This window comes from Myotis lucifugus, unplaced genomic scaffold (assembly GCF_000147115.1).
Source record: "Myotis lucifugus unplaced genomic scaffold, Myoluc2.0 scaffold_125, whole genome shotgun sequence".
In the NCBI taxonomy this organism is placed as follows: Eukaryota; Metazoa; Chordata; class Mammalia; order Chiroptera; family Vespertilionidae; genus Myotis; species Myotis lucifugus.
Window position 1 is genome coordinate 3,456,270 of NW_005871173.1, and position 24,914 is coordinate 3,481,183.

The window sequence follows — 24,914 nt, forward strand, 5'->3', positions numbered from 1 at the left end:
TAATTAAACCATTAGATGCTGATGACCTGTTTACCTATAGATTCTGTACTCGTTTTAGCTTTGACTACCCCATTCTATAATGTCCATCATCTTCAAAATGGTTATATCCTATATAACAGTGGTTCTCAACCTTCTGGCCCTTTAAATACAGTTCCTCATGTTGTGACCCAACCATAAAATTATTTTCGTTGCTACTTCATAACTGTAATGTTGCTACTGTTATGAATCGTCATGTAAATATCTGATATGCAGGATGGTCTTAGGCAACCCCTGTGAAAGGGTCGTTCGACTGCCAAAGGGGTCGCGACCCACAGGTTGAGAACCGCTGCTATATAATAAAAGGCTAATATGCAAAATGTCCCCTCGACTGGGAGTTCAACCAGGGGGCGGGACTGGCCGGCCAACTGCCTGCAGCTCCTCCCCCCAACCAGCCTCACCCAATCGCCCCGATTGGGGCAGGCTGGCCAGATCAGACCCCACCCATGCACAAATTCATGCACCAGGCCTCTAGTGAGCTTAATAAGACCCAGCAATTCCACTCCTAGTATACATCCAAGAGAATGAAAAACATACATCCACACACACAAAAATGTACATGAATGTTCAAGCAGCATAATACCCTCAAATTCAAAAGAATCTAAATGGCCATCAACTGATGAATAAGTGTGGTATATCCATACAATGGAATATTACTTGGCCATAAAAAGGAACGAAGCCCCGATACATGCTTCCTCATGGATGAACCCTGAAAACATTATACTAAGAGAAAGAAGCCAGACATAGAAGGGCACATAGTGTATAATTCCATTTATATGAAAGTTCAAAACAGGCAAATCCATAGAGATGAAGTAGATTAGTGTTTGCCAGGGCTGGGGGGAGAAAAGGTGAGGAGTGATTGCTACGGGATATGGGGTTATTTGGGGGTATGATAAAAATGTTCTGAGATCAGTGGCGATGACTGCACAACTCTGTAAATATACTAAAAATAAACAACCTTGAGTTAAGAGGGTAAATATTATGAAATGTGAATTATATCTCAATAATGCCATTATTTAGAAAAAGTCAACATGATTTCCTATTTCTCACTTGCTGGAGGTCAAAGGAGCAGGAAAGAAAGGGATATTTTACTTGGCCTCAAGAGAATCTGAGAATCTTGATACTAAGTATTACTAATCTATATAATGGCTTAGAATAGTTTTATTCACACTGTGATCAATAATGGATTAGCTACTTTATCTGGGAAAAATACAAGTATAGGTAGCTAAAGTCTGGAAAGAATTTCTGTAAGCTAGATTTTTTGAAGAGAAATATCTGTTCTCAGCCGTATGAAAATAAAAACGTACAAGGAACTGAGCCATAACTGGCAACAGGTCCAACAGTTAACATGTTAGACAAAGGTTTACACTTACATGTTAGTAAAAATTTACAGCACATGGAATCCCAGAACAAAAACAGTCCTTTATGTTCTAGATCATTCTCCTGCCCATTCTAGGTACTCTCCCAATAGCATTGTTATGGTAAGCTGACGATTCGCTATCCCTTCAGAAGCCATCAGTGCTCCGCAAGGGTAAGCTATAGACAGTCACAGGTGACAAAAGGTATTCTCTACCCACAGCAGCTTGTTCACCAGGGACAACACCTCACAGCATAAACTGGCACACATGGAGCTCCTTGAAATCGAAAGAATCCGTCTGCCCTTCCTTCTTTGATTGCCACTTCTGCACTTGTGCTTTGCAGTGTTGTTGCCTGCAACATGCTCCAGACCACGCTGATGCCACAGTGGCTGTGTCTGCATGATTGCTTCGAAAGAGACCACCAAGCTTCTTGCACTGTGTTCACATGAAAAATGGAAGGTAATTTAATGGTCAGTTTTCAAGGTCTTTGGCTAAAGCTTCACGGATGAATTGTAAGGTACGCTGGTACAAAAAGGCATCCTTTCTCTTTGGCTTACAAATGTTCAGGTGGTTCACATCCACAGGAATTAGATCTCCAATGCCTAAATCTGAAGAAAACAAAAATGTGAATAACATCTAAGTAAAAATGTAAGCTTCTCCCCTATCAATACGGAAAGAGGCCAGATTTTCAGTTCTAAATGTTCATTTGGTTGTGGCAGGGACTCTTAAAAGATAAGGATCTGTAGCTAAGTTTCACTGTAGCTAAACTATATTTGAGTAATCATGCCCGAAAGGATTCTCAGCAGGTATAATTTATGCTTCATAAATTCATTTGTGTTCTGGCCTACTTCCTAATTTAGTAGTGAATAGGGCCTGATCACTATAATATAATAGAAACACTTTTTTCCAGAGTTTATATTATAAAACTTGATCATGAATGAGCCCCCTTGTCCCAGTATGAAGAATGGGAATCTCTCACATGGGGTCCATGCTACCCATACCCGGGCTGCTGGTGGTGGTGTGGGAGGAAGAGAGCCTCCTGGTGACACAGAAGAAGGTGCACACGGAATTATGATGAGGCTATGTCACCACAAGCAGTTAATCTATAATATTAACTTTGCTTTTGGTTTAAGCTTCCAAAGTCCTTTTTGGTAAATACCAGAAGCTGTTCCTTGAGCTCTCCAACTACTAAATAGTAACTGCTCATCCTATGGCACATTCTTGGAGAAAAACCATCTTTAGGTTTCACTAGAGTATTGAGGCTTTTCATTTTATTTAGGTAGCATGTAAGGAGGTTCGGACAAAACATGTTATGCAAACCAAAGAGCCACCCAGCGAGTGCTCCAGCTACACACTGTCCCTGGCTGCAGGGAGCGCTGCGGGCTCCCAGGACAGCACCTAAGCCCGCTTCCCGGGTGATCAGAAAAGGGTTTCACAGCAAGCTGAGGAGTCCGGGGAGTGACGGGCATGGTCACCTACCATCACGGAGTCATCAAGGAGCCACAAGGAGAATGAAGATTCGGACCCTACTCTCAAAGAGCCTATGGCACAGTGCAATACACTATAGCAGCAGGTACTGGTCATTCCCTTACCTTCGGGATTGTGAGGAAATTCTATTTTTAACAGTTTTTTCCATCAAAATCTTTGTTGAATATTCCATATATCTTCCATTTATTTACTAAAGCCTCCCTACCTTTAGTTGATCTTTAAGGTTTCTGCATGCAGTTATCAGTCTTTTAAATGAAATGCCCCTTTCAGTCTAGCTAATAGAAGGGTTTTGTATTCTTACCTTAAGAGTTCACTGTTGATGGCTAATTTAGAGTTAGCCAATTAACCTTTGCCACCTAATCAACTAAATGAAGGGCGGGGAGTGGTAATACCAAGGTTATATGTTTGCAGAGAAATGTCAGTCTGTGGCTGAAAAGAATAACAGGACTAGAATCTAGATCTCCCTAAAACTGAGAAACTAAATATAAAAGGTGACGCTTATCATTAAATGCTAAGTATCACCAACTAGGTGTCTAATGGCCAACAAGTTTCTGCAGAGGGAGTACCTGCTGAGTCCACGGGCACCACGTGGAGCTTAATCATGCTCCCAATGGAGGTTGGCAGGGTCTCGACGAAACTCAGCACCTGGAAGTTTCTGTCTTTAGCAAACTCCAGAAAGTCATCCTGTAGTGCCTTAAGCGCAGGAGAATCTGTAAAATTACAGAGACTAAGACCATGACAGGTTCTGTTTATCCAATTCACAATAAAATACAACCTTCCAAATTGAGAGGGAAAATCAGGGTTCTAATTCAGATGGTGGCTCCTTTACTGTCTCTCCTTCCTTAAGCTGAGAGCAGAGGGCTAAACGCAGAACTGAGTGGCCAGTGTCGGGGGGAGAGCTCCCACATTACTGCTGACAGGAAGCAGCCCCCAGTGTGTGGGACTTGCCCCCCCCACCCCCCGTGAGCTGGCTGGCACCCCACACCCACCCTACAGCACAGCCTCCCATACCAAAGCCTGTCTACATCAGAGTCCCTCAGCCTCAAGTACGAAAGGACAACCAAGAAGCACCGGATATCAGAGGAAAGCTGACAGCCTAAAGTCAGACCCGAGGAGCAAACAGAAAACCGGACTGGGGAAGAAACAGGGAAACTTAAACCTCCCACTAATTTGTCTCTTTAGAAAGAGACAAAAGATAATGGATCAAAGAACAAGAAAGAGCTTATGAAAATAACATTTGACTGCAAAAAATAAAATTCAACGAAAGGTTCAGAAGATAAAGTAACTCTCTCTGCATAAAGGTGAGAGAAAATAGGAATAAAAAGACATCTGGCGCATTAAGCTCAAGCCGAGGGCTCCACATTCTGATCCACGGGTCCTCCAGAGAAAAAGAAAACGCTTACTAACGAAAGCAAGTGCAGGCTGGGCCAAAGGAGGTTGACAGCTGTGACTATGCAAACAGAGTTTACTCTTGTATTATTATTTGTTAGTTTCCATGTGAACAACTGTAAACCTGTTTTTGCCCCGCCCTGTATATAATGCTTTACAGTTGGTAAGGTGAAAATCTTCAACGCTTGAGCATATTTTAACAGTTGATGATTTTTCAAATTCATGGGAAAAAGCAATTAATTGGTAATTTGGAATTATACTTAAAGCAAAACATTATATAACTTTTAAATTTTTAAACATTTCACATAGTATTAAAATTATTATATTTGAACAAATAATGGCTTAAGGCAAAAAGGGAAAGTATCAAAGAAAAATCAAATGTAAACTAAACATTTTTCGTGATAGTCTAAACACAATTCATATACAAATAGTAAAACGAGATGATATCGTCAGGTTAGAAACTGTCTTTTTTCTCCCTTCCCAGGTAATTGACATTAATACAATCCCAGTTTCCCTCAGGACAGAAAATCAGTGTTACCCTTGCTGAGTTCCTTGACTTCCAACGAGGGAAAGAGAAGGTAGCGGACGTTGACAGAGTAGTCGGCCAGGTGGGACCCGTGGTGAGGGACGCTGTAGAAGATTATCCCTCGGGTGTTGTCAATAACAGTGCTCATCTCTGGATTCTGAGACGCTTCCAACAGCATCTTCTTGACAAGAAGACCTGGCCGTGGAGAAGACAACAAAGACAGAAGCTATTTCCTTCCCTCCATTACTCTTAAAACCCAAAATATACAAAACAAGAAATACGGAGAAAGAGATGCTTTCTTTAAAGTTTCAGAATAAACAGGACCTCAAAATATCGACAGTGGATGATATTCACTATCCTCTGGATCAGAATCTCACCTACAAACAAGATTCTAGAAACTCATTTGTATCCCAGACTGCACTGTCCCACAGAAGGCGTTTCAGGTCTGTTATGTGTCCATCAATGAAGCGAAAATCTCCCCCTCCTGCCACAGCAGCCCACCAATGCCCACTCCGTTAGGACAGTACTAATATTCCAAAAACACTGTCCCACAAAGCCGACTCTCTGTGAAAAACAAGCTCCTGTGGGAAATGCACCCAGAAGGCGCCTTCTGTCTCCCCGACGGGCATGGAGCCAGTAATGAAACCCAAGGTCACAGAGATGGCGGCACTACCTTCCTCTCGGCTGAATGCCTGCACTCAGCGCCCTGAGCATTTCAGCAGGTGAACTAGGCAGCAGCTTCAGAAAGGCCCTCTGCGAGCAGGTGGTAAGATTTGGAACTGGACTGGGGAGAGGGCTGGGAGGAGATGGCCATCAGCAAGCGACACAAGGAGTCATAGAGCAGACACCTGCAGGGCCGGGTAAGCAGGCACCAAGGGGCTATGGCTGTGGCACTAGAACAGTCATGGCCTCTGCAGTGGTTGGGGTGCAGGGAAGAAAGGGGAGCCCTGGGACCAGCAGGAACAGTTACGAGTCAGGCTTGTAGAAGCCAGGGGCTGTTCTGATGGTTATTCATTATCATTACATGACAGCATTAAGTTGTCAAACTCATATCCCTTTTATATGGTTTGTCACTGGTTGTCCCTTCTTGACAAAGGACTAGCACGGAAGAACAGTAATTTAAAAACTCCTCGCTGTACCAGAAACATTTGTTTAGGGGGAAAGGGTCACTCTCGAGTAAACAGAGAGCTGCAGGAACTCAGGCAGCCCGCATGGCTGACAGTACCCTCACAATGCTCGCTCCACAGAAATGACACGCACTTACCCCCCATGCTGTGTGACACCCAAACCATCGGCCTGTCCCCAACACCAGCAGCTCGGAGTTTTTGAAGAAGTTCGTTGCTCCTGAATGCAATGGACTTTCTGAACAAAATGAAAACAGCAGGCATGACAGGAGGCTATTGATCGCCCCAAAGTTTGCTATCTAGTTCTAAGGCAAGAACTTTTGTTTATTGGAGCAGTGCTATGTGCTACATCTGGAGTCAGGAATACCCCTATTCTCTCTGCTCACCTTCTGCAATTGCTCATTGCCCATTTCTAACTTCGTCACTGGCATAGTTGGGAGTATCTAAGCCCAGAACAAGCCATTCATGTACTAAACAAGCATTGTTTGAGCATCTAATATAAGTTTGGCAATTTTCACAGGTCAAAGGTCAGTCTCACACCAGCTGCCCCCGCACCAGGACATGGGTCCTTTCTCATTCGTGGCCCCTCTTTTGTGATTCGCTACATGAAGGCAGCTGTCATTGTACTGAGTCGTTGTTGTATTGAGGCTGAAAACATTATTATAATTTATTACTTAGAATACCAGAAAGCTATTAGAATGAGAGCATTCAAAATAAGTAATTTTCAAAGCGGGAGTGTCAAAACTGTCTGGTCTGGTGGTTTCCAACCTGTAGAATCCTTTCTTCAGAATAAAGGCTGGTCAGAGTTCTTGGGTGAAGTGGGAAGGAGCCCTGGTCCTGTCTCCCTGCCCTCGGCACCGTTCCTCGGGCACCTCCGTGGGGGCCATTCAGAACCCCCAGACTCAGGCCGAGTCTCCCAAGTTGTAGACCAAGCTCTCCAGACAAGTAATGACTTGTCTAAGATCACACAGTGAGTCAGAGGTAGAACCGGCTACAGTCTAGGATCAGGGGTCCTCAAACTATGGCCCGCGGGCTACATGCGGCCCGCCGAAAACATTTATCCGGCCCGCCGGGTGTTTTTGCCGCCGCTGTGTGCACAGGAATTTGTTCATAGTTTTTTTTTAAACTAAAGTCCGGCCCTCCAACAGTCTGAGGGACAGTGAACTGGCCCCCTGTTTAAAAAGTTTGAGGACCCCTGGCTAGGTCCTAAGCCGAAGGCCGGTATCCTTCCTGTGATACAATCGCACAGGTGACATGCGAATGCCCTAAGGAGCCTGTACTGCTCAGCATCGTTTTCTTTGCTTCCTTTAGCCAGTATGACTGAGAACACAAAAGCAAAAGCACCACGTTCACTTCAGGGGTAAAGGATGCTTTGCTATGGGGTCCGTGTCCTTCCACTAGAATAGCTGTAAGTGAACCACGTGAGGAGCCCAACACTGACACTCTACCTAAGTCTGTTTCGTTAATGTATGCCTGGCTAACTCCTCTAGAATAGAGAGAAGAAAGGTTAGTTCCCATAAGAAAATCCTGTCTCCACCCCTGAGGGCCCACCTGTGGCCTGGGCCCTCGCCTTCCAAAGCTTCCGTTACCTTTCTGTCGGGCACCTCGCTCTCCAGTCGCTAAGGCTGGTGTCGTACTCCACAGAGATAATTCGGAGAGCGGGACAGTCTTTTGCTAACCATGTCTACGTAAAATAAAAGGCACAAAAGAACATTATGAATTCCCACCGCCCCTGTTATTTCCTAGTAACCGAAATGCATAACTAAAGGACTCCTGCGATATTGACTAAATATCGCACTGACTAGAAAAAAGGGCCAGCGTTTTATCTTTTCATGTCTCTGGTCACAGGTGGCATCAGTATTGATAGCGTAAGGCCAGTGTAGGTTCCAGAGGATACTCTGTTTTAATCTGCTACAGCCAGAAGCAAGGCCTGTTTTTGAGTCTGGATCAAATTGGCTTTTTGAAAGCATTTCACAGACAGCTACGACCTCAGGACCGACAGTGTGGTCTGATGGTTAAGAGACTCGACCCGAGCACTCAGACACTCAGTACAGTCCCAGTTCTGTCTCCATGGACCAGGCTGTCGTTATCCCACACCTCAATGTCACCACCGAGTAAAAGCCATTCTGCTGCATGACAGGCCTTTGTGAAGGGGAGTGAGCAGAGTGGGACAAGCCCTGGGAACTCTCTCCACAGGCTCCCAGCACCATGTCACTGAGCTTCAATAGCTTCCACTCAGGGACTGCATCTCAGGGTTAAGGCTCTTTGGATGAAACAATGTCAAAGAAATCCAAAGTAGAATTACTTCTTCAAAGTCCTTCTACTTTTATCATTATTAAAATCATAGAACTAGCCAACTATCATGCATGTAATATCTTATTTGTTACATATATATTTTTTTAAAAATATATTTTTATTGATTTCAGAGGAAGGGAGAGGGAGAGATAGAAACATCAATGAAAGAGAACCGTTGATTGATTGCCTCCTGCATGCCCCCTCCTGGGGATCGAGCCTACAAATCCGGCATGTGCCCTTAACCAGAATCGAACCTGGGACCTTTCAGTCTGCAGGCCAACACTCTATCCACTGAGCCAAAGCAGGTAGGGCTGTATTATATTTTTAATTGAAGTGAATGATAACTGGCCCTGGTCCCTGTTTTTTACTTATTGGAATAGTCTCTTAGAGTCATAGACTGTACCCTAAATTACACAAGGTGACAAGCCCAGCTGTTCTTGTAACATACCACAGGTGTCACTAGGGGAAAGAAACACTGCATAGAAAAAAATCCCAGTAAAAATAGAAAAGCAAGTCACAATGAGGGCTCCAAAGGTGGGCTACCAGAGTCGGCTGTATCCTTACCTTGGGCCAACATGTTGTATACCTGGTTTCATCCCCTGAAACCTTTTCAGTTAGCGCCTGGTCCTGCTGACGCCACGTCTTGAATGCTGCTCCCATAAGGCCGTGAATAAAAAGGACATCTGCTTTAATGGGCTGACTAACAGGGGAGAGAGTTTTAAAAAGAAGCAGAATGAACACATTATTGTTTTGGTGAGAATCTACAGAGCACACTCTGTGGATGGTGCTTAGCAGGGTTACAGGACATAAAATAAAAATGAAGGCGAGCTTTAGAGCGCAGGTTTGCTGAAGAACCCTACAAGGAGTTTTGGCAAAGCCATGCACGGAGTGTGCTCTCTGCTCTATAGAAATGGGGACATCTAGCCAGACGAACCAACTAAAATCAATTGCAGTGAGTCAAGTGATGAGAGAAGTGACACATGTCAGATTGCCCTACAGAGAATTCCATGAGACTGTCCCATAAATCAATAAGTATTTAAAAAATTAAATAAGAATATGCTAGAGTAGTTTCAAAGTCAGCGTGCATAAAGAGATTTTCAAAAAGTTATCAAGGATGTTTATCAGAAATAGAACGAATGACTTTTTAAAAAATATGTTTTTATTGATTTTAGAGAGAGAAGAAGGGAAAGGGGAGAGAGACATTGATGTCAGAGGGAACCATCAATTGGTTGCCTCCTGCACAACCCCTGCTGGGGAGCGAGCCTGCAACCTGAGCATCTACCCTGACTGGGAATCGAATCGGTGAACTTTCAGTTCATGGGATGACACTCAACCGAGTCACTCCAGCCGGCTGCAAATGACATTTTAAAGTAATATTCTTTCTTTGGATATGATATTTAAAATATGTAGATAGTATATTACTTACATCTTTTTATAGGGCACGCACAACTATGCAACACACAAACACCATAGTATTTTACTTACAAATTGGGATTAAGCAGGCAATCCATTTTTCAAATTAAAAAAAAAAAGATTTTGCTCTTTTCTCAGTTACTATTTTATTTTATTTATTTATTTATTTATTTATTTATTTTTATAATTTTTTTTTTATATATTTTATTGATTTTTTACAGAGAGGAAGGGAGAGAGATAGAGAGTTAGAAACATCGATGAGAGAGAAACATCGATCAGCTGCCTCCTGCACATCTCCTACTGGGGATGTGCCCGCAACCCAGGCACATGCCCTTGACCGGAATCGAACCTGGGACCTTTCAGTCCGCAGGCCGACGCTCTATCCACTGAGCCAAATCGGTTTCGGCCTGAGTTACTATTTTAAAGTGTCTGACAAAATCCAAGAAATATCTAACTTTTTCACTGTGGTCCTTTCTGTCAATGACACAACTGGAAAAGTTGGCCAGAAATCACCTTGAGGAGGAGTGAGAGTCAGATTTATTACAACTTACTGCTTCCAGCGCATGCTTTTAAACCTGGCATAAACTTCTTCCAGTCCCTGGAGGTCTAGGCCCAGGCTAATTTGGTTGCCTGCATATAAATAATAATGTCCTATCTCCTTCCCATCCAGAACGACCTGTACAATCTGGATCAGTTATTAAATCTATGGGGAAAGTGCTCTGAGACAAAGAAATACACGCACAGTTTAAGTGTGACCTGTAATGCGAGGTGAAGGCTGCCTTCCTGAACGCAAGCCTTTCATGTAAAATAACCCTGAGAACTTGGCTCCTTCCACGCCCTGTGGCAGCCTGCAATTCTTCTGAGGTGATGAGGACAAACGTTCCGTATATCAGGTATGTGACTTTCTTACCTGGAAGGTATTTAACTTCTCTAAATTATGCAGAAATCAATTTAAACGGTAAGCCCTGTAGGCTTTCCTTTGTCCCTGCGGGGACAGTTGCTCTCTTACCTTGTGCGACACTGGGGGTGAAGCACGTACACGCCATCCTGGTACTTTTCTTGCACCGTCTCTCGGTCTAGATTAGCCAGGGTTCTGGCGGCATGTGAGGCCTCCACAATGTGGTGAGACTTCAGTGCTTCTGCCAGTAAGGAAACCCAGCCTGGTGAAGAGAACACACCTCCTGGTCCCCATCATCCATCTCAGGTGGTGCAGAGGTTTCAGACTGAAAATGATGGCCCTAGGCCTACCTGGCTTTCATCGGGCATTGGCGGAAAGGAGCCAATGTCCCCAGCCCCACTGAGCTCCCAGCTGACAGCCAGTACCAATTTGCCAGCCCTGTGAGCAAGTGATCTTGAAAGTGCATCCACTGCCCCACAGCTGAGCTGCCCCAATTGATGCTGCACAGGGCAGGTGTAACCTTTCCCTACACCGCCTTGCCCTAATTTCAGATTTATGAGCAAAATACGTAACTGTTGTTTTAACAAGTGCGTTCTGAAATGGCTTGATGCATAGTACAGTAATATATAATTGAAACAAGGAAAAGGTTAAAATCAGTGATCTAAGTTTCTATCTTAAGAACCTATAAAAAGAGGAACAAATAAAATTTATTTGTAAGTGGTCCTTCATAGGAAGAAACGTAAATTCTTAATTTCTAATATATGTAAATGTAAGAACATACGTATAAACAGTTGACCCTTGACCAGTGAAGAGGTTAGGGGCACTGGTCCCACCAACCACACTATTGAAGATCTTCATATAATTTTAGAGTCTTCAGAAACTTAAGTTGCCCCTGAGTATCTGCCAGGAATTGGTTCTAGGGCCCCTCGGATACCAAAATCCATGGATGCTCAAGTCCCTATAAACCTGGCATAGATCAACGCAGCCAGTCAGCTCTGGCATCCACGGACTCGGATGGTGGATCTAAAATAGTACAGGTATTTATTGAAAAAATCCACATATAAGTGGACCCACACATAAGTGGACCCGCACACTTCAAACCCATGTTGTTCAAGGGTCAACTGTACATGTGCAGGTATGTATGTAGATATGTATGTATGTGTGTGTGTTTTTATCACAGCTTTTTCCACTGAAAAAGTCAAGAATAAAAACACCCCAGGAGCAATAAGCACACAGAGCACCCAGATCTTGGTCACTAACAATCATTCATTATCAAAGATATAAACATTTAGATGGTCATCAGCAAAAACTGCTCTCATGTGATTGCCATACACTGATTATCTTAGGTGTTGATTATCCAAATAACTAAGCAATTCCTTGCCCCACCACTAAAACAACATGCTGTAGGACCTATAACTTGCCCTAAGCAGTCTTCAGTCAGTTGAAAAATGAATATATCAGGAGAGGTGGAGGTAGGAAAACAAAGAACTGGATCCCAAATCCTCAGCATATAAAGTTGTTACCTGATTGAACTATAGTTGAATGAAGATGTTCGTTCAAAGCCATATTTCCAATGATACGTATTATATTTCTCTGTACTTTGGGGCAGTCCTTGTGAAGTTGGTACATCTTCTGAAGTAGTTGCAAGCCTCCACTCGCTTCAATTTTATCACAATGTGTGGGTATCTAGCACAATAAGTGAATGAAAGCCCACTTTATGTCGTACACATTCAGTAAGCAGGTAACACAGCATGCGGCTGGGCAGCCAGGTGGCCCCTGCTCAAGGACAGAGACCCTGAGGGACCACCGACCTCTCACCTCAGCTTACTTAATACACAAACCCCTGTCAACATGAGAAGTGCTTCAAAACCATTGAAAAAAATAAGTTATCTCACCAGGATTTCTGAAATTTTTATTCTTAAAGTTATGCTGTTTAGCTCTTGGTCAGAAATAACCTAACAGCATCATTATTACAGAACTGTTTCAATTTCTGGTGATACTTTGATTGGCTTAAAACTACCTTAGAATCACAGCTATTGGGATTGTCTGAGCTCAGGAGTCAGAAAATTGTTTAAAGAGAATGATCTAGTACAAATAGAAAGAAAAGGGAATGTGAATTTTTAATAGAGAAGAGAGATGAAAGAAAGCCAAAGGACATGTGTATACTAAGGTAAGGTGACAGAATGACAGCAAGTCATTTGGTCTGCCAAGGTCACTGGCATGGCCTGCCTCTTCCATCTCTAGTTGTACTCACTGACACGACACCGTGTCACTAACGTATATGCAACAATTTTCATTCTCTAAATGGTTATTAACTTTTATCACGTTTTACATGCATTTAAAATATGCCTTTTGACATCTAACGGTTGTGATGTGTAAGCCTGAAAGGAATATAACCTTCTGGAAAGGTTACTATATTCCATGCACCGCATCTTCTACTGCAGATGCATCTTCTACTTCAGATACAGACTAAATCACAAAAACTCAAGCTCGTTGTCCCCCATTCCCTTCGGTAGTCTGACATTTTACTCTGCTTTGTCCTTGACCCTAATTCCACAGGTGGGAACTAGGTGCCCAGAAAGCCCGTGTCCTGAGCCATGTCTGATGGTTCCCAACATGAAACGGGCGAGTTTAGGATGTGCAGGATGACGTTCCTCACCACGTGGGTTTACCAGAACCACCAGCCGCAGCCTCGCCGGGGGTGCCTGGCAAAAATGTAAAGTTCGGACTCTACCCCACATCAGTCAATGAAACTTGCCACAGGTGAGCAGGAAATGGGTGTTTTTAACACGTGAATTTTTACGCACTAATGTTTGAGCACCATGAGGTTTGCTATTTTTTTTCTTTTTAAAATCAAACTATAATCATGATAGGAAGGTTGTTATAATGCCAAGAAGTTTGACAATCACTGACAATCTGGTCGTTCGAGTGCTTTCTTTTTTCTATCTTGACCACCTTGGACAGATGTTTTAATGGAAATTAATGACGTGATAATATTACTTGTAAAAATGATCTGAGAAGGGTAGAAAAAGGCAGCATAACTCAAAGACAAATGCTGTATTTAGACAACGCACTGATTTCTTCAAGTGCAAGTAAGATTACATCCGTTTTTAGAAATATTTAGCAGGAATGAAATTCATGTACTGCTGCTAAAATATGATTATCAATTTGAACAAATGAATGGGGGAAAAGCAGAAATTTTAAAACAAAAAGCTTTTTTTCCTTTTCTAATAAATGAGGATAATTTCCCTTAAATGAACATGTATAATTTTTTCAATGTGATCATGAAGATAAACCACATCTGAAAATGTAAGTTACCTCCGAATGCTTTACTAAGGCTTCTAAACAGAACATTTCCACGGTCACTGAAGGAACTTCGCCGAAGCTCTCAGCATAAGGAAGTCCATTTCCTCCGAAACACCATAAGCCACCCTGAAAGTAAGATAATTAAAACTTTTACTAAAAGCATGACTAATATTTTTTGTTGAACCAAAAAAGAATCTCTGTATTACATACAGTATTAGAAAGGACTAATACGTATGTCTCTAAATATTATGGGAACTTTAGCTATGCAAGCTGTTGCTTACTAGAATAGAAAACATGGAAGTATTCCTAAAAGAGAGCAATCTTTTTAAAAAAATATTTTTTTATTGATTTCAGAGAGGAAGGGAGAGGGAGAGAGAGAGAGAAACATCAATGATGAGAGAGAATCAATGATCAGCTGCCTCCTGCATCCCTCACACTGGGGGTCGACCCGCAACCTGGGCATGTGCCCTGACAAGGAATCCAACCATAACCTCCTAGTTCATAGGTTGACAACCACTGAGCCACCGGCACAAGACCTTGCAAAGAGTGGAAACTCAGAAATATTTATAGAATGAATAGATGAACTAACCTTCTGAGCCGCTAGACTCTGACTGCTTTCACTCAGAGCCAAAGATGTAAAATACTGGATACACTCATCCAGCTCCGTTTGAGGTAAAGAAGCCAGCAAGTGTCTGAGCTCTTCTTCAATGGAAGAATCCTGAAATAAAAGGAAAATAAATTCTTCATAATTAAGCTCAACAACTGAACACAACAAAAAGTACACAAAGAAAGCCAAACAAGCAAAAAAACAAAAACAAACACAAAAAAGCAGAGATAAATTAGTGCTTTTAGTCTCAAAAACAGTCACCCACCCAGGTAAACATATCATTTGGTTTTGAATACTTTGCTTTCGCATCTGCTACCCAATCTGACCTCTCGCCAAGTAAGCTCTACATTACCACTCCTGGGCTACTTCACTTCTTGACTCAAAATGATGATTACACTTTCTAACTTAAGCTGGCTTTTAAAATCCAGAACTCATTACTATCTGATTTTCCCTAATAACTTACACCTAGTATAATCGTTTTTCAATCCTTCAAAACCTGATAGCAACTTTTCAGATTTTTCCTTTTCTAGTCTAGGAAAGGTACTCAAGAAACATGCTCAAATATCTGTACTGCTGGCTAACAACTGGAATCTCCATGTATCATCATCAGTAACTCTATGCAGTGGTTCTCCAGCTGTGTTTGGCACTTCGGGAAACATTCAGCAATATCTGCAAACGTTTTTGGTTGTCACAACTTGGAGTTGCTGCTGGAATCTAAGGAGAAGAGGCCAGGATGCTGTTAAACACCCTACAATGCATAGGACACCCTCCAATAAAAAGAAGTATTTGGCCAAATATGTCAATAGTGTTGAAGTTGAGATAAACTAATCTAAAAGCAACCTTAGATCAAGGGACCAATTCTTGGATGCTGATATGCTATGAAGTTATCCTCTGGTGCAAGAGACCCCCCGATACCCCAAAGGGGAAAATAACAGAGAAACAGCATCTCCTGAGGAATCAAGAAATCTTTGTAGGAAAACTACAGTTTCAGGTTGACATTGTTTACTTGCTTGTAAAAAGTAGCCAACAAACTACTTTTTGAATGTTTATTATATACCCAAAGTGAAGACTATATATTAAAACAATTTTTCACTCACTGTATTATTTTATTTACTTACTTCATTTAAAGCTGGTAAAGGAGGTGGAGGGAGAAAAAAGCGAAGATCACTCTCTTGGCTTCGTGCCAAACCAATACGAGTTCTCAGATCGCAGGCTTGAGCGATTGTCCTATACTGGTAATCTATTGTAAAAGTATGCCGTTAGCTCCCAGATTGGCTTAGAGTTTCAAGGATTAAATGGACAAACTACTTGAAAGCACTCTAATTTTTAAATTACAAGTTTATATGTCCCAAGTATTTTTTCACAACTACAACATCAATAAGCTAAATGCCCATCATTTCCATATCTGATCTCACAATTCTCCTCAACATTTATCTGGGTATGTCAGGGTCTAACTAACATTTTTGAAAAGAGGAACTTCAAATGTGAAAGTTAATAGGTGAGAACCAATTTACCTTCTCTTTAAAAATAATTCTAGCCTTCAAAAGCTGTTTTGATTGCTACTCCAAAACCTGCAATTGCAGTTAGGTCTATTGTTCTGGTAACAGTATGATACCTTCATTCTATGATGTCCATGTGGAGCAGGGGTGGGAAACCTTTTTCGTGCCAAGGGCCATGTGGATATTTATAACATCATTTGTGGGCCATATAAAATTATCAATTTAAAAATTAGCCTGCTATGTTTGGTCAAGCATTTAATTAACTCACCCCTAATGCCTTTGCAGGGCCAGACCAAATGATTCTGTGGGCCTTACCTGGCCCGCAGGTTGAATGTTCCCCACCCCTGGTGTAGTGTATGAGGTACTTTATCTTAGCCTTCATGATTCACCACTCCATTCTTTATCAATTGCTACAGACTGAACGTTTGTGTCCCCCCAGATCCATATGTTGAAACCTAATCCCCAGTGTCATGGCATTTGGAGGAAGGGCCTTTGGGGTGAGTAGTCATGATGAAATCAGTGCCCTTATAAAAGAGACCCCTGAGAGCTGCCAGGTCCCTTCTGCCAGGTCGGACCCAAAGAAAAGGTGGCCAGCTATGAACCAGGAAGCAGGGCCTCCCAGACACCCAACTCAGCCTGATCTTGTACTTCCAGCCTCCAGACTGTGAGAAATCCAGTCTATGGTACTTTGTTATAGTGGCCCAAATAGACTAAGAAATGTATCAAAGCAAAATCCAACCACTGAAGCAGACACTCTGTTTAATGATGGCAGTTCCTAATCTGGTGAGTTCTTCAAGATCGTGTGGGGAACATTTCACAATACACATGCCAGGACTCCAACCCTGATGTTTCTGATACAGTAAGTCTGAGCTGGAGTCCCAGAAGGCAGATTTTGAAAAAGATTTTTATTCTAAGTGTCCATTAACATTATGAAATAAGTTAATTTAATTATAATTACAGCCACCAATCAATCAACTGATTAACTAGTATGGAGGCAGAGATCTTATTCTGAGACTTTTCTTTGAGAACATTATTTTTTCTATTTGTTTACCCATTTTTATGAGATGACATTACTCAAAGTGTACATTCATCCCTACTAGAATCTGAGTTCTTGCTGAGTATTTTTACTGTAAAACCTGTGGGTTTTAATACAAGTAAGTATTTTAAATACCCCTTACAATGATAGATATACATGAACCAGATACATTTAACTAATTATTAGTATTAGGCCAATTGTCAAGTGAAAGCAAATATAATGCTACGGTGCAGCAAGCAATTAAAATGTATTTCATTAAATAGGAACCACAAGAAAATGTAATACAACATGAGGCCATAACTATGAGAATCAAGAGTTTCTCTAATCAAATAACACTTTGTTCTGCTACAAAGTTACACAAAGAGATCGACCTCAGTTTTGAGGCTGTTCTTACCAAACACATCTGCTTACCAGGCCAGTGGGTTTGCATTGGAGTTTCTTTTTTTAATTTCTGGAAATATTTGTAATATATTTTTAGATTACCTGAATTATTTCCTTCCTTAAAATCTCATTCCCTTCTCTTTTATATCAGAAATGGAGAACTGGCTAGTGGGCTGCCATGTGCTGAGGGTCATTACCATGCCAGTGGTGGGCCTCCGACATGGCCTGCACAGCCTGCAACCGGGCCGTCCTGTCACCTGACCTGCTCCTCTTCAGGAGCAGCCATGCGGCACATTCATGATCTTCCATGTCAACTGTGCTAAAAGTGTCTTTGCAAAAAGAAAGAAAAAGACAATGTGAGCAATGTGAACAGATACAAACATTTTTATCCTCCTGTTTATTTATTTATGTTAATCCTCACCCAAGGATATTTTTCCATTGACTTTCAGAGAGAGTGGAAGGGAGGAGGGGAGAGACAGAGAGAAACATCAGTGTGGGAGAGACATCGATTTGCATGCACCTCTACTGGGGCCTGGGATCGAACCTGCAACCGAGGTATGTGCCCTTGACCAGAATCGAACCCAGGACCCTTCAGTCTGCAGGCCTAAGCTCTATATAATGAGCCAAATCAGCGAGGGCTATCCTCCCATTTATGTAAAGTGGTAATTTATAAATATTTGAAATCTACAATAGGAGAGTTAAATCTATTTCCAGGTATTGATAATAACTGATGTGATCTTTTTTTTTTTTCTTCTTTTTCCCTAAAAAACTTTTCATTATAAAAAAATATCAGCCCTAACCGGTTTGGCTCAATGGTTAGAGCATCGGCCTGCGGACTCAAGGGTCCCAGGTTCGATTCCAGTCAAGGGCATGTACCTTAGTTGCGGGCTCATACCCAGTAGGGAGTGTGCAGGAGGCAGCTGATCGATGTTTCTCTCTCATCGATGTTTCTAACCCTCTATCCCTCTCCCTTCCTCTCTGTAAAAAAATCAATAAAATATATATTTAAAAAATATTTTAAAAAAATATCAAACAGCCCTGGCCAATGTGACTCGGTTGGTTGAGCATCGTCCCATGCACCACAAGGTCACCAGTTCGATTCCCAGTCAAGGCACATACCCAGATTGCAGGTTCAAGCCCTAGTTGGGGTACATATGGGAGGCAACCAATCAATGTTTCTCTCTTCCTCTCTCCCTTCCTCTCTCTCTAAAATCAATAAAAAACATATTTAAAAAAGAAATCAAACATATGAAAGAATTAAAAGAATAATACATTAATACCCATCTGCCTACCACAGCTAGATTTAAAAACTTATTTTGTCATATTTGCTCAATCTATATGCATACACCTATATATTTTTCTAAACTATGTAAAAGGAAGTTGTAGACCTATGACTTTTACCCTTTCATAGGTCACACTAAATCTCCTAAAAATAAGTCTGCATTCTATATATAATCACAATGCCATTGTAACACTCAAGAACACAAAAATATCCTCCAAAATTATCTAAACTCCAGTCTAACTCCATATTCAAATTTCTTCAATTGTCCCAAAAATGTCTTGAAAGCTGTTTTTGAAACCAGGATTTAAGCCTCTTTAGTCTCTTTTAATTCTAGAAAGCTTTCCACCTTTTCTTTTTCATGACGTCAACTTTTGAAAGAGATCTGTTCTGTTCTTTTATAGCTAGCTCTACACTGCAGAGTTGCTGATTGTGAAATCTACATTTTCCATGCAGTATTCTCATTACGAGAAACCATGAGAGAGATTTCTTAACAAATTTTAAATATTGAAGAGGGTATATTTAGTCTCAATATTTATTTACAAATATCTAACAATACATTCTCAAAGATGGAAGGAAAAAATTGTTTAAGGAATTAAGGCTTAAAATTTAATATAGCCCAAGATTTCACTGCTGTAATAAATGTTAGTACATGAAATGGAACAATGTCTTAGGCAGACCATCGAATGACTTTAAGAATACTGATCAGGATTCCCAGTTAAAGACTTGATACCTACCAGCAAACGGACCCCGTAATATCTTGGCTGAGGTTGCCAATATTCTTCTTACTGTTTTGTGAAGCTCTTTCCGCGCCTGGTAAATGAGTCCTAAAGTGTTTACAAATTTAAATAACATCAAGTATGTACTCTTAATGCCAAGTTCTAATACTTCAAAGAGAAATATAACTAAACTCTAGGTTTTTTCAAAAAGAAAGTATAAAATAGCATCTTTCTGTTTTTACTGTCACATCGACTGAAGCAACTAAAACCCATTATGGGAACATAGAGTTCTAAATCCCAAAATAAGATTGCTCTCCAAGTCAGGGAAAAGGTGAAAAACAAAACAGAAACAGAAACACTAAATTTAACAAAAATCCTCATATACAGCACAGGAGTAGCTACATTCAGGAAAATGTCCCTTAAATATAGTCCCTCTCAAACTAAAATTTGGAGATATCTCCTGAGATTAAGCTTCACTATATAGGTAAATTATAAGCTATAAAAATGATCTGTGTAAGTGAAATTGTAACACCATAAAAGTTGAAATACAGGAAGGTTAAATGATAATACACACAGCTTGTGGACAGGGAGCAGTAGAACCTGCCCACTCAGGAATCATCATGTACTAGCAGGCCTGGCTGTTCTGGCTGACAGTGCAGGAACACGCAGCTCCAAGTCAAGGGTGGTGACTCACCAGACTACCCACATCTTCATGGAACGATACTCCTCTGCTCTCAAATTTCATGTTCACCAAGCAATCGTCTGATTACTAATTAGGTTTCCCTGTAACCTAACTATGGAGAAGAGGAATGTTCTGACTAGTAAAAACAGGTTTTCTAGCCTTCAAGACAGATTTTTCCCTGTGTAAATAAGTTTGTATTCATATTTATGAATCCATCTCTCCAGTTTAGTGTGCACAGTGAATAAATAAATCCCTTAAATCAGAAGTATCTCCAAGTGACAAAATCATGCCAAACTGAGGGCCAGCCTCTGGACTGATGTCCCCACTAAGGTGGGGAACTCCAAGTTTACCCTGAAACAGCTTGCTAGCTTTCACTTCACCTTGTTACAGGAGAACTGAAAACCTGGCTAAATATGGAAGCCCAAAACTTGGGCTCCAATGAACTCTTTAGGGACTTGGTTCTCACAGGGTCTGGTGATTCTTAAAGTCAGCTGAACCTACCTTATTTATAATGTGTTTTAAATATTCATTTCTAAATTCAATAACTAGCTTCCATTTGTCACAAAAATAGGATTACTTTACCATAAAACTTACCATGATTTTCTCTTTCATCTAAAACTGTGTGCATACATATATATGACTTCATTTTTTCTCTTTCTACCACTTGAGTATCTAATGTCAAAGACTTCTTCAGGGCCAGAAGTTCATATGTAAGAAATAGCGAACTTCTAAAAAGAAAACAAAAAATTCATCATAAATATATGATCTAAATGTAACACAAGAGTCACTCTTTTATTAAGCTTTAAGTAGTTAACTTAAAAAGATAATAGTTAACTTTTCTTTTTTATTGGAAAACAATATATATGCAATAATGTGCATATACCATATATTTGTATATATGCAAAGTATATGTGTAAAGTATACACGTTTCAGTTTAACAAATAATAATAAATAGCTACATTACCATATCCAGGCAAAAAAACAACAACAGAACGTGAATAACAAGTATCCCAGAAGCCCACAGTGGGTCCCTTCCTGATCCTGACGCACTCTCTCATCTCCATAGCTAATTATTATTCTGACTTCATTATAATAATAGCCTTGTTTTTCTTCATAGTTTACCATCTGCATATGGGTCCTTAAACAGCAGTTTTGTCTGCCTGTGAACTTCACAAGAATGGAATCACACTGTATGTATTCTCTGTTCAGTCCTCTGTGAGGTTCATCCATGTCGCTGCATGTATCCGGTTCATGCATTTATATTTTCCTATGGTTGTGATTCATCACCGTATGAATATACCACAAGTTATTTTCCCATTCTACCAGATGGGCATTTAGGGACTTTGTAGTTTGGGTCTATTACCAACACCATTGCACGTCACACCCAGGTGCACTACACACACGTGTTTGTTCCTGTAGGGTACATATCTAGAAGCAGAATTACAGACTTGCTGACAGCACATTATGATTCCACTTTACTATGTAATGCCAAACTGTGGTTTCAAAGGATTAGTCAATTTGTACTGGATCACCAACATATGAAAGTGTCTCCTCTCCTACGAGTTATACCTAAAGTCAGTTTTTAAATGTCACCTCTGATGTTGTGTATCCCCAAATGAAATTTTTTCCCCTGAATCAGATTGACTTGCACACTCCCTTGATCCAGACACAAAGGCTGCCCTTAGTATAATACTAATTAAAGCGTTCTCCTGAACTTCCTAACCCAGAGCAAAAGCAGGGAAAACAAAATGGCCAGACACTGCTGGCACCAGAGGAAGAGAGCCAAGGCTGAAAAGAGCCCTCTTCTCTCTTGGGGATCTATCTATCTGAGCAGCCAAAAAGAGACAATGTATTCAGCATTTTTATCATGCTTTCCCTGAAAGACAAAAATTTTAACTAAAAATTGTGTGATTAATTTCCATTCTATTCCTGAATATAACTGCGATATAAACAAAGAAACTACTTTACAAAAGAGTACTCATTTACCTTTTGCCTAGAATAAGTCAAAGGGAAAAATCTTCTAAATATGCTTTGCCTGACCTTACGATGTCATAGAGAAATGTATATATTTGGATAAAGTGCCAAATACATCTCCTTTATCATTTTAGCATCAAGAGCTGGTTTTATATTTATAGACTATTGTTAATAAAAAATACTAGAGCAGTATGAGACATGCATCTAACATGTCACTCCCCACCCCCCAAAAAAAAGAATAAAAATACAATTTCCAGAAAGAGAATCACTCCATTCATTAAGCAAGTGCCTCTGAAATAGCACGAGATGGGAGATGTCAATCAATTGCTTTTCTAAATCAGCCTCAATTTCCTTTCATAACAGCTTTATGGTGATTCAGAGGATTTTCCAAACTAATTTTTTTTTAAATATATTTTATTGATTTTTTACAGAGAGGAAGGGAGAGAGATAGAGAGTTAGAAACATCGATGAGAGAGAGAAACATCGATCAGCTGCCTCCTGCACATCTCCTACTGGGGATGTGCCCACAACCCAGGTACATGCCCCTGACTGGAATCGAACCCGGGACCCTTCAGTCCGCAGGCCGACGCTCTATCCACTGAGCCAAACCAGTTTCGGCCCAAACTAATTTTGACTATAGCTGATTTTCACCTTCTTCCCCCACTTTAGAACCTGAGACCAGATGTGGTTTTCGGTGTGTGACAGCTACGTAGTGAGTCCCTGCTCTGTCAGTGTCAGGTGCTTCCCTCGGAGTAACAGTGCCGTGGGCAGGATCCCCATCGTACACTTGGACCAAGAGAAACCAGTACGCAGAAGGTAAAGTAGCTGAGCGATGACACCGACGTGGTAGAGCCAGTGACTAGCCAGGGATGAATCCACCTACTTCCAAGATCTACACCCTTTCACTCCCCCATGCGAACTGTAAACCACTTCCATTGAGATCTCAAATAACAGTATAATGAAGCCAATTAGTATTTCACTGTTGACACTTACCCTAAAATAAGCGATCCAGTAAACTTTATTATGTTTCCTTCAAAGGAAAAAAAAAAAGTCAGTGTGATGAATTTCATTTTAAAAACGACAGGAAATAGGCATATTCAGATAAGAAGTGACTGATATTTTTCCATTAATATAATCAGTTGCTATCAACACCAGGCTTACTATCCCCAGATATAAACTGGGTGCAAAAATATAACCTCATTTCACACTCATTGTCTCCCTCCTCCATCCCCACCCCATCAGCAAGGCCCTAGTCCCCGCTGCTCTGCTGGTGCTGCCAGGCCCAGCGCTCCCACTGAAGGCCATGTCCCGGGAGCTCACTTCCTTTCTGACTCCTTTTAGTTCACATCCCATTAAATAAAGGAATGGGGATAATTCTCCCTTTCACTACTAAGACTCTATTGAGGGATTAAGATTGTCTATTGGGATACGAAAGGACTCTTTCCAAAGTAATTATGTTAAAATTGGTGGTTAATAGCCCCATTTTATTTATTTTTTATTTTTATTTTTTATAGGAGATAGTATCTTTTTTTTATTATTGATTTTTTAGAGAGGAAGGGAGAAGAATAGAGAGTCAGAAACAGCTATGAAAGAGAAACATCGATCAGCTGCCTCCTGCACACTCCCTACTGGGGATGTGCCCGCAACCAAGGTACATGCCCTTGACCAGAATCGAACCCGGGACCCTTCAGTCTGCAGGCCGACGCTCTATCCACTGAGCCAAACCTGTTAGGCTAATAGCCCCATTTTAAATACACATTACATTCTATGAGTTTATTTGGAAACGTTGAAAACACTTTTATTAATATTTTTAAAAACCCTAGTGGAAACACAGATAGTTGCCTATTTAACACATATAAACCCCTTCATCCTTCCTAACACAACCTGATTCCTATCTAAGTCCCAACTCTGCAGCTAGGGATGGCTGTGCAACACAGTGGCAGCCGGTCAGATAGAGACAGAAGTCGACAGGGATCCCTCCCAAATAAAAAGACAAAGCCTCTTAAGGTAGCTTTTGGCCGGCTGCCTTCTTGATGCCCAGGGATTCAGCAATCATCTTGTGACCATGAAGACAATAAAGAAGTGAGAGAGGAAGACAAGGATTGCTAAACTGCAATTCCTGCCCTAAAGTGTCTCAGTCCTGAGTTCCTGTTATGTTAAGAAAAATGAAAACCTTACTACGTAAGCCATGGTAGTCAAGTCTCTGTTACATGCACTGAACACAACTGACATACCAGCCATGATGGTGAGGGGCTGAGGCCCGTCTACAAGAGTCTATGTTACCTAGATGGTTACTGTAGAGGTAGCCCTGTGTTCAGAGCTTCAACACAAGCTGCCAAGAACACATTCTCCTCCCTTCTGAGGGAAAAGGACCTCTCCCCAATCGACTTCCCGCATCAGGCAAGGCAGAGGACATTCCTCCCAAACCTTAGGGCCTAGTGGTCCAGGGTGGGAGAGGACAGTGCCAGGAGGCCTGCAGGGATGAGGTCAGAAGCGCGACACACACTGCTCCTGGCTGTCCAGCTCCTCTGGACAGTTTCATTCCAACATGGCTCCTGGACTTCCTCCCGCCGCCACAGCGTGGGCCCGGGGCAGCCGTTTATTTCCTTCTCCACCGCTGCCACCCATCACTGGGCCTAAAGAAAATTCACTACCCTTGAGTCTGTTCTGCTAGAAATGAGAGAGGAAAAAGTTCCCTTTTCTATTTAAAATTTCCTAGATGAAGAGGATCTTCCCTAAAAACGGATCTATGTGAAGACCAAGAGTAAGCTCTGCGAGAACAGGGACTTTGCGTGATTCAATACAGGCACACCCCGTTTTACTGCACTTCACTTACTGCCGTTTTTACAAATCGAAGGTAAGAGACTCCACCAGCAAATGATTACAACTTGTTGAAGGCTCTGA

General features: G+C 41.3%; 1 protein-coding gene and 1 long non-coding RNA gene across 10 annotated transcripts in view; one reads left to right on the top strand and one right to left on the bottom strand.

Moving 5' to 3' along the window:
• Nucleotides 1-792: 792 nt before the first annotated feature.
• Nucleotides 793-24,914, bottom strand: part of SERAC1 (serine active site containing 1) — a 34,663-nt gene continuing 10,541 nt past the window's right edge. For 3 of the 9 annotated variants that reach the window (XM_023758193.1, XM_023758191.1, XM_023758192.1), the window contains 16 exons: nt 23,004-23,040; nt 20,631-20,764; nt 19,373-19,462; nt 17,554-17,685; nt 15,559-15,680; nt 14,423-14,551; nt 13,846-13,959; nt 12,051-12,213; nt 10,639-10,789; nt 8,781-8,916; nt 7,511-7,605; nt 6,062-6,159; nt 4,810-4,992; nt 3,449-3,592; nt 1,952-2,002; nt 793-1,829 (listed from right to left, as the gene is read on the bottom strand). In XM_023758193.1, the coding sequence (XP_023613961.1) occupies nt 1,624-1,829; nt 1,952-2,002; nt 3,449-3,592; nt 4,810-4,992; nt 6,062-6,159; nt 7,511-7,605; nt 8,781-8,916; nt 10,639-10,789; nt 12,051-12,213; nt 13,846-13,959; nt 14,423-14,551; nt 15,559-15,680; nt 17,554-17,685; nt 19,373-19,462; nt 20,631-20,764; nt 23,004-23,040 (1,985 nt within the window). In that variant the 3' untranslated portion in view covers nt 793-1,623. Of the gene's footprint in view, nt 2,003-3,448; nt 3,593-4,809; nt 4,993-6,061; nt 6,160-7,510; nt 7,606-8,780; nt 8,917-10,638; nt 10,790-12,050; nt 12,214-13,845; nt 13,960-14,422; nt 14,552-15,558; nt 15,681-17,553; nt 17,686-19,372; nt 19,463-20,630; nt 20,765-23,003; nt 23,041-24,914 lie in introns of all 9 variants that reach the window. The other 6 variants (XM_023758198.1, XM_023758196.1, XM_023758195.1 and 3 more) reach the window with 6 other exon arrangements.
• Nucleotides 22,586-24,914, top strand: part of LOC111827058 — a 7,745-nt gene continuing 5,416 nt past the window's right edge. The window contains exons 1-2 of the long non-coding RNA XR_002830519.1: nt 22,586-22,826; nt 24,730-24,867. This is a non-coding gene — a long non-coding RNA (uncharacterized LOC111827058). The remainder of the gene's footprint in view (nt 22,827-24,729; nt 24,868-24,914) is intronic.